This window comes from Parus major, chromosome 21 (genome assembly GCF_001522545.3).
Source record: "Parus major isolate Abel chromosome 21, Parus_major1.1, whole genome shotgun sequence".
NCBI classification, from domain to species: domain Eukaryota; kingdom Metazoa; phylum Chordata; class Aves; order Passeriformes; family Paridae; genus Parus; species Parus major.
The window spans coordinates 5,968,477-5,977,964 of record NC_031789.1 but is presented as its reverse complement, the minus strand read 5'-3'; the positions used below and the strand labels follow the sequence as shown (position 1 = coordinate 5,977,964).

The 9,488-nt window shown below is 43.1% G+C and overlaps 1 protein-coding gene across 5 annotated transcripts in view; it reads right to left on the bottom strand.

Annotated features, from left to right (window-relative positions):
* Window positions 1–9,482, bottom strand: part of UBE2J2 (ubiquitin conjugating enzyme E2 J2) — a 10,602-nt gene extending 1,120 nt beyond the window's left edge. For 2 of the 5 annotated variants that reach the window (XM_033519272.1, XM_033519275.1), the window contains exons 1-7: window positions 9,416–9,482; window positions 6,764–6,894; window positions 5,958–5,998; window positions 4,797–4,899; window positions 4,568–4,709; window positions 3,295–3,375; window positions 1,749–1,999 (exon numbers count right to left, since the gene is read on the bottom strand). In XM_033519272.1, coding sequence (XP_033375163.1) covers window positions 1,749–1,999; window positions 3,295–3,375; window positions 4,568–4,709; window positions 4,797–4,899; window positions 5,958–5,998; window positions 6,764–6,894 — 749 coding nt within the window. In that variant the 5' untranslated portion in view covers window positions 9,416–9,482. Of the gene's footprint in view, window positions 1–610; window positions 2,000–3,294; window positions 3,376–4,567; window positions 4,710–4,796; window positions 4,900–5,957; window positions 5,999–6,763; window positions 6,895–8,633; window positions 8,683–9,415 lie in introns of those variants that run through there. The other 3 variants (XM_033519273.1, XM_033519274.1, XM_015648598.2) reach the window with 3 other exon arrangements.
* Between the last annotated feature and the right edge of the window lie 6 nt (window positions 9,483–9,488).

The following is a 9,488-nucleotide window of genomic DNA, read 5'->3' as shown; positions in this document are numbered from 1 at the left end:
AACCCCAATTTTTGGGACACAAACCCCAATTTTTGGGACACAAACCCCAATTTTTGGGACACAAACCCCAATTTTTGGGACACACTCTCCATGGGGTGGCTGCACTTTTATTGGTTTTTTTTTCCCACCAGTGGCCCCCTTGTGACAAAAACGAAATTTTATCATTTCCCTCCCAAAAGGAAAAACCCCAAAGTGAAGCCAAGGCTGGATGTGGGAATTCCCTCTAATTCCAAAGTTGGTTTTTCCCTGATAAATCAAACCCTTGGTGATGCTTGTGGGAGTTCTGAGGGAACTTTTGGAATTCTTTCTTTCCCATTTATCAGCACCGAGCAGAACACAAGGATGGGGATTTATTGGGAATAAAATCCCCAAATTTTCTATCAAATCAACCTTCACCCACCCCTAATTCCCAAATCCATGTGGAATCTTTGTTTGGATCCCTTCCCACCTCTTCCCTAAGGAAAACACAAGGGAGATGCAGGAATGGGAGGGGATTTGTAAAAATCGCTCAACGGAGCCAAAATTGGAAGATTTTCCCAATTTCAAAGCTCAGATGGAGAGAATTCGATAAATCAAAGCACTGAAAATGAAACATCTCAACCCAGGAAGGGAAGATGCCCAAATTCCCTGAATTCAAAATTCAGTGGAAGAATTTACTGAAGATTTTTTAAATTTAGAACCACAGATGGAGGAGAACAATACAAACCAAAGGGGCTCCCCAAAAATGCTTTGACCTCTCAGTGAGAAGCAAAATCTGCTCAACCCAAATCCCCACCACAACCCAGGAAGGGAAAACCCCCAAATTCCCTCAATTCAAAACTCAATGGAATAAGAAGTTACTGAAGATTTTTCAATTTTGAAACCACAGATGGAGAACTCTACAAACCAAAGCAATAAAATGCAGTGGCTCCCCAACAACACTTCAACTCCTCAACCCAAATCCCCGGCTCAACCTGGGAAGGGCAAAACTCCCAAATTTCCTGAATTCAAAACTCAGTGGAAAACTTTACTGAAGATTTTTCAAATTTACAACCACAGATGGAGGAGAACTCTACAAACCAAAGGGGCTCCCCAAAAATGCTTTGACCTCGCAGTGAGAAGTAAAACCTGCTTAACCCAAATCCCCACCACAACCCAGGAAGGGAAAACCCCCAAATTTCCTCAATTCAAAACTCAATGGAATAAGAATTTATGGAAGATTTTCCAAATTTAGAACCACAGATGGAGGAAAACTCTACAAACCAAAGTCGGTCCAACAATGCTTCGACTCCTCAACCCAAATCCCACCTCAGCCCAGGGAGGGAAAAACCCAAAAATTTCCTAAATGTGAAACTCAATGGAATAAGACTTTACGAAAGATTTTCCAAATTTAGAGCCACAGATGGAAGAGAACCCTACAAACCAAGGGGGCTCCCCAGCAACGCTTCAACTCCTCAACCCAAAGCCCCACCACAACCCAAGAAGGACAAAACCCCCAAATTTCCTGAATTAAAAACTCAATGGAATAAGAATTTATGGAAGATTTTTCAATTTTGAAACCACAGACGGAGAAGAACTCTACAAACCAAAGCAACAAAATGCAGTGGCTCCCCAACAATGCTTCGACTCCTCAACCCAAATCCCCGGCTCAACCCGGCAAGGCCAAAAGCCCCAAACGTTGCCCCCGCCGAGTCCCGCCGAGCCCAGACCCCCCTGGAATTTGGTCCTGGGGACGCCCTCACTCCTGGGCTATGCTCCTCAGCACGTACTTGACTGTGTAGGCGAAGGCGGCGAAGCCCACGATGACAAACAAGTTCGCCAGGGCTCCCCCCAAGAGTCCGTGGTTCCTGTGGGGCTGCTGCAGCGCCGCGCCGCGCCCGGGGCCCGCCGGCTGCCCGGCCAGCAGCGCGTGCCCGTGGTGGCCCAGGTGCGCGTCCCCGTCCGGCACCACGTCCGGCAGCGGCAGCGAGGGAGGCCTGGAGCTCAGCTCCTCCTGGGCTTTCTGCTTCTGCTTCATCTCCTGCGGAGGGGAGGAGAAAACTCACTGCCAAAGCCGGTTGTGGTTGTTTGGGGGTTTTTGGGTGGAGTTCCTGCATGGGAAAGCGAAGTTTGGGGGTTTTTGGGTGGAGTTCCTGTACTGGAAAGTGGAGTTTGGGGTTTTTTTAGTTGAGTTCCTGTATTGGAAAAGGGAGTTTGGGGTTTCTGAGTTGAGCTCCTGTATTGGAAAGTAGAGTCTGGGGTTTCTGAGTTGAGTTCCTGTATTGGAAAGTAGAGTCTGGGGTTTCTGAGTTGAGTTCCTGTATTGGAAAGTAGAGTTTGGGGTTTTTGGGTTGAGTTCCTGTATTGAAAAGTGGAGTTTGGGATGATTTGGGGTTTTTTGATTGAATTCCTGCATAGGAAAATGGATTTTGGGGTGATTTTGGGTTTTTTTGGTTGAGTTCCTGCATGGGAAAGTGAAAATTGAATGGGAAAGTGAATTTGTGGTGATTTGGGGGCTTTTTGTTTGAGTTCCTCCATAGGAAAGTGGAGTTTGGGGTGATTTGGGGGCTTTTTTTTGGTTGATTTCCTGCAGAAGGGAAAAGAAAATTTGATGGGAAAATGGAGTTTGTTTAATCTGGGTTTTTTTTTTTGTTGTTTGATTTCCTGCTTGGGAAAGTAAAAATTGAATGGGAAAGCAGAAATTGGTGATTTGGGGGTTTTTATTTGATTTCCTGCATGGGAAAGCGAATTTGTGATGATTTGGTGGCTTTTGTTTGCAGAGCCAAAAAGAAAATAGAATGGAAGAGAAAACGGGGTGAATTGGGTGCTTTTCCTGAATGGGGGAACAGAAAATTCAATGGAATTTGTGGTGATTTGGGGGCCTTTCATTTGATTTCTTGGAAAAGGGGAGGAGAAAATTCAGTAGGAAAATGAATTTGTGGTGATTTGAGTTTTTTTGGTTTGATTTCCTACAGAAGGAAAGAGAAAATTCAGTGGAAAAGTAGAAGTTGGGACAATCTGGGGGTTTTTATTTCCTGAAAAGGGGAAGAAGATGGAACGGTGAGAAGGGAAAATGGGTCCTAAATCAAAATTCTTTCAGGAACAGGAATTAAAGCTGAAATCCCACACAGCTCACGGAGAAGGAAAAACTGGAAAAAGTCTTTTTTTCCCACTCTCCTGCAGTCTCTACTCTCTGTGAAAGAATTAAAACCTTTGAAAAGGTTTCCAAAATGAACAAATCAACTCCAGACTGGGAAAATCCTGACCAGGAGAGGCTGAAGAAGTCCAGAAAAGGGGATTTTTGGTAGGAATAATAAACAATGAATATTTCTTTACCTCCACCACTTCAGGGAAGAGCTCACAGAAGACTTTATCTTTTAAATTAAATGCTAAGCTCTGTGCAGCCAGCTGCCTTTTCTGGGGAGAAAAAACACATTTCTCAGATATTTCAGGAAAATTCAATTCATCTCTTCCAATTCCACACCTGATTTCCCACCAGAACGGTGCAAACCTCACACCAAGGGGTTTTAACGCATCAAACATCAAATCTGTGAATGTTAGTCACTAAAATTGAGGTTTATAGGCAAAAATTCTGTTAATTTTTGATCCTGTGGGATCAAAGACAAGGAAAAAGGATCCAAATCCCAACCAGGCTTTATCCCTGAGATCTCCCAGACTCCCAAAGCTTCCCAAGTGCTTTGTAGCACCTCAATCATCAAATCTGTGAGTATTTTTCACTAAAATTGAGGTTTATAGGCAAAAATTCTCTTAGTTTTTGATCCTGTGGGATCAGGGTTCTGGGGTAAAGGCTTGGAACTCCAACCAGGCTTTATCCCTGAGACTTCCCAAATTCCCAAAGCTTCCCAAATTCCCAAAGCTTCCCAAGTGGTTTGCAGCTCTTAAAATCAAGCGTTTTTCACTAAAATTGATGTTTATAGACACAATCTGTTAATTTTTGATCCTGTGGGATCAAGGACTAGGAAAAAGGGATGGAAAAAGGATCCAAACCCCAACCAGGCTTTAACCCTGTGATCTCCCAGATTCCCAAAGCTTCCCAAATACTCTGTAACACCTCACACATCAAATTTGTGGGTGTTATTGACTAAAAGAGATGGGTTTAGATAGAAATTCCAGGAATTTTTGATCCTGTGGGATCACGTACAAGGAAAAAGGATTCAAATCCTAACCAGGCTTTATCCCTGAGATCTCCCAGATTCCCAACACTTCCCAAATTCCCAAAGCTTCCCAAATGGTCTGTAACACCTCCCCACATCACATTTGTGAGTGTTATTTACTACAGCTGATATTTGTTGATCCTGTGGGATCAAGGACAAGGAAAAAGGGCTGGAAAAAGGATCCAAACCCCAACCAGGCTTCATCCCTGAGCTCTCCCAGATTCCGAAAGCTTCCCAAGTGCTTTTTAACACCTCAAACATCAAATTTGTGTTATTCACTAAAACTGATGTTTATAGACACAAACTGTTAATTTTTGATCCTGTGAGACCAAGATCAAGGAAAAATGGCTGGAAAAAGGATCCAAACCCCAACCAGGCTTCATCCCTGAGCTCTCCCAGATTCCCAAGGGAATGGCCGTGGCTCTGGAACTCACGGTGAACTCGGAGGTCTCGATGCTGCCCAGGGTGGGCCCCTTCTCCACCATGAAGCTGAGCAGCCCTGTCAGGATGGTGGACACCGACCAGGCTGGGTTCCAGGTGTCCGGGTGGAAATCCGTGATGGACAGACACAACCTTCCAAAAAAACACAGCCCGGGAACAGAGATTTGGGATGGGACAGAGCTGCAGCGGGAACGGCTGGAATGTTGGGGAAGGAGTCCTCACCTGGTGTTGCACTTGAACCTTCCATTGGGGGTGATCATATAAATACTGGGAGGTTTGAAAGGGAATTCTCGAGGGAATATTAATTTTCCGTGGTAATATCCACCTGCAGCACAGAGAGAGCAGCTGGGCTGGGCAGCAGGTCCTGAGTGCCCCAAAAGGGCTGAAACCAATTCTACTGCATAAATAATTCCCACCCCAGATCCCCTGCTTTATTCCTTCTCCTCAACTTCCCCCAAAAAGAGTGAAATAAATTGTATTGCATAAATAATTCCCATCCCAATCCCCATCCCCAATTCTCCTGCTTTATTACTTCTCAACTTCCCCCAAAAAATGGGTGAAACCAATTCTATTTCATAAATAATTCTCACCCCAATTTCCATCCCCAATTCCAATTCCCATCCCCAATTCCAATCCCCACCCCAATTCCTCTTTTTTCCTTCTCCCAACTTCCTGAAGTGAAATAAATTTTATTTCATAAATAATTTCCATTGCAATTCCAATCCCTACCCCAATTCCTCTGCTTTATTCCTTCTCCTCAACATCCCCAAAATGGGTGAAATCAATTCTATTGCATAAATAATTCCCATCCCAATTTCAATCCCAAATTCCCCTGCTTTATTCCTTCTCCTAAACTTCCCAAAAATGGGTGAAATAAATTCTATTTAATAAATAATTCCCATCTCCAGCCCAAATTCCCTTGCTTTATTTCTTCTAAGCTACCCCAAAATGGTTTAAATAAATTTTATTTAATAAATATGTATTAAATTACATTTAATAAATAATTCCCATCCCAAATCTCCATCCCAATTCCCCTGCTTTATTCCTTCTCCTAAACTACCCCAGAAAGGGGTGAAGTAAATTTTAATCTCAGCTCGCTGAGGACATTTCTGTTGTAAAAACGGGAATTTTTGAAATTTTTTGTCAGAAATTGGAGAACGTTTGCTGTAAACCATTCCAAAATTTAAGATTTGCCTTCAGTTTAATCTGAATTTTAATTGATTAAAGCCCTTGATAAAAATGATTGACAGCAGCATCCCTATTTCTTCATCTCTCTCCCAGTTTTTGGAGAGTTTACTGGGAGGTTTCAGTGGGATTATTTTGGCTTTTCCCAGCCCCTGGAATTCCTGAATTTCCAAGCAAACCCCACAGGCAGGGATTTACCTTCATAGGGGGTCAGCTCCGGCCCTCGCACCACGTAGTGCCTGGAAAAAGGGGAACGGAACACTGGGAAACCACAAATATCCCAAAAATCAGCACCAGCCTCGGCCTCAGCTCCCTCCCCCTGCCCAGAGCCAGGAGAGACAGGACAGCCTGGGAAAGTGTGCCCTGTCCAGGGGGAAACAACCCAGCCCCATTCCCAGGGGGAACAACCCAGCCCCATTCCCGGGGGGAAACAACCCAGCCCCATTCCTGGCCCCAGTTCTCACCCCAATTCCAATTCCCACCCCGATTCCCATCCCCACTCCCACCCCAAATCCCATCCCAATTCCAATTCCCAGCGCAATCCTCCATCTCCAACTCCCATCCACATTCCCTCCACAACTCCCATCTCAATTCTCCATCCCCAATTTCCCAATTCCAACCCTGATTCCCATCCCAATTCCAATTTCCATCCCCAACTCACATTCCCTCCCCAATTCCCATCCCTATCCCCACTCCAATCCCGAATTCCCATCCCAATTTCCTATTCCCAATTCCCCATTTCCAACTCTCCCCATCCCAAATTCCAATGACCACTCTCATCCCAAATTTCCCAATCCCCATCCCCAAACCCAGTTCCCCAATCCCAATCCTCCATCCCCCATCCCCATCCCAGTTCTCCAATCCCCATCCCAGTTCCCATCCCAGTTCCCCAATCCCAATCCTCCATCCCCCATCCCCATCCCAGTTCTCCAATCCCAATCCCCAGTCCCAGTTCCCCAGTCCCCAGTTCCCCATTCCCCAGTTCCCAGCCTCTCCATCCGCACCATTCCAGGATGTTGGAGGGGAGGGGCTCTGCACAGATGTAAGGCACGGGATCCTTTTTGATCCTCAGGTAATCCTGCTTCAGCCTCTGCGTCGCCGTCGTTGGGGCTCTCTTATTGCTGGCGTTGCTCATCTAATTAACAGCAACTCGTTAATTAATTAATGCAAACAAGCAGCCACACCAAACCTTTCTCCAGGGTCACTGTTCTTAAATTATTATATTATAATCATATAAAATTAATAAATACAATACTACACACAATATATATATAACATAACTAATAATAACCCTAGAGATAATATATATATATGTTAAACATTATGTATCCCTAGAGCTAATAATATATACAATATATGTTATATATTATATATCCCTATATATATTTAATGCAATATTATAATATTATACATAAATAATATAAAATAATGTATATAATACATAAAAAGTTATGTACACTATATATAAATATATAGTACAATACATTACTCATAAAATCCACTTTATGGGTTGTATTTGAGGCGATAATGATTTGGGTTTTTAAGCAGCAGGAATAATGGAAAATCTTCATAATATAATCTAATTAACAACAATTAATTAATGCAATTAACCACATAGCTTCATAAAACCTTTCTTCAGGTTTTTAGACAATCCACTTTATGGGCTGTATCTGAGAGAGAAATTAAATTATTTTGGTTTTAAGGAGCAGGAATCATGGAAAATCTTCATAACATAATTTAATTAACAACAATTAATGCAATTAATCAACCACAGAGCTTCATAACTCTTTCTCCAGGTTTTTATAAAATCCACTTTAGGGGTTGTATTTGAGATTGAAATTCAATGATTTTGGTTTTTAAGGAGAAGGAAATCATCACAATAAAAACCCAAGGAATGTCTGAGCTGGGGGATCCTCGGGATCCCTTCCACCTTGAGATATTTTATTCCATTCCTTTCTATCCTAAAGCTTTTTTTGAGTGAATAAATATAGATTTAGTCTGTTTTAAATTAAATTCATCTGCTGCTTTTCTTGTTTTTACATTCCCAGTGCCCTGAAATAAAGAACAAACAGGAACCTGACTTGGGAGTGAAATATTTGGAGTTTCTGGTTATTCTCTTTGAAATATTATTTTGAAAGATCTATTTTGAAAGACCTGTTCTTTTGGAATACAACCTCATCCACAAGGAGCCAGATCAGGGAGGAAGGAAGAAATTCCCTGCTGAAATTCCAGGACAAAGAAAGAACTCACCTACACAACACACAGCAATTAACAGCTGCCAATTAATTACCTTTCCCTCCATGGGTTTAGGGAATTCTTTGATTTTACACAAGGAAATTCAAGCAGAAGTAAATAAAAATATAAAGCAATATCTCTGATAAATACTAAAATAATAAGACAATACTTAAAATAAAATAAATAAAATAAATTTTAAAAATGAAAATAAAATAAATAAAATTATATTAAATTCATGTAGCCCTCTCTATTCCTTTATTGCAAACAGGTAAAACTTACTTAAAAATTAATTAAGTTTAACAATTTAATAAACAGTTAATTCAAAAGAAACCATTTAACCCATGAGTAGCACTTACATGTGGTCAAATATTCAACCTCAGAATAAACTTGTTCAACCTGAATTTTGCCAGGATTGCTCTAAATTATTGATTTTAACCCATAACATTTTAACTCTGAAGTCAGTCTTGAAATCATAACATTAAGGGTTTTTTTCCTCTTTAAAAAAATACCAGCTTTGACTTTAAAATAAGAAGTTTTTATTTTAACTCAATTCTTTGTTCTGGTGTCTATTCCATAGCCAGCCTCACCACGGGCAGCACAAAAAACGGGAATATTTGAAATACTGGGATTTTTACACACCTGAAAGGAGAAAAATAAAGGAATACAAGCGAAAATCCCGAATTCCCACCTGGATAAGGACACGAGGAAGGAGAAGTGAGGGAGAACTGGAGGACAGAGAGGGAGGGAGGGGATGGAGGGAGTGAAAGGGAGAGGGAAAAGGAAAAAATAAGGAAAAAAGGGGGGGATGGGGGAAAAGGGGGGAAAAAGGAGAGAAGGGGGAAAAAGGAGGGAAAAGGGGAGAAAAAAGGAGGGGAAAAAGGGGGGGAAATGGGGAATAGGGGAGGGGGAAAAGTGAGAATAACGCAAAAAAAAGGCGGGGGGAGAGGGAAAGGGGGATAAAGGGGGAAAAAGAGAGGAAAAGGAGGGGAAAAAGGGGAAGGGGGAAAAAGGGGAAATGGAGAAAAGGGGCAAAAGGGGAAGGGGGAGGGAAGGAGGGAGGGACTGAAAGGGAGAGGAGGAAAAGAGGAAACGGAGAGAGGAAGGGAGAAGGGGAAAGAGGAAGGGAGGGGTTGAAAGGGAGAGGAGAAAAGGAGAGAAAAAGAGGAAAAGTGGGAAGAAAAGGGGGGAAACGGGAGAGGCAAGCAGGGAAGGTCTGAAAGGCAAAGGGGAAAGAGGGAAAAGGAGGAGAGGGAATGAAAAGGAGAGGTGGGGGGGAAGAGGAACCAGAGAGGGAGAGAAGAAGGGAAAGGGGAAGGGAGGCGCTGAAAGAGAAAGGGAAAGGTGGGAAAGAGAGGGGAGGAAGGAGAGGGAGAACAGCAGAGAGCGGGAGACACGAAGGCAGCCGCTCTGAAGGAGCTCACCTCTCCGCAGCCGCCAGGCCCCGGGCGGCCCCTCCTGGCCGCGGCCGCGGGAGGGAGGCAGGCGGGGAGCGGC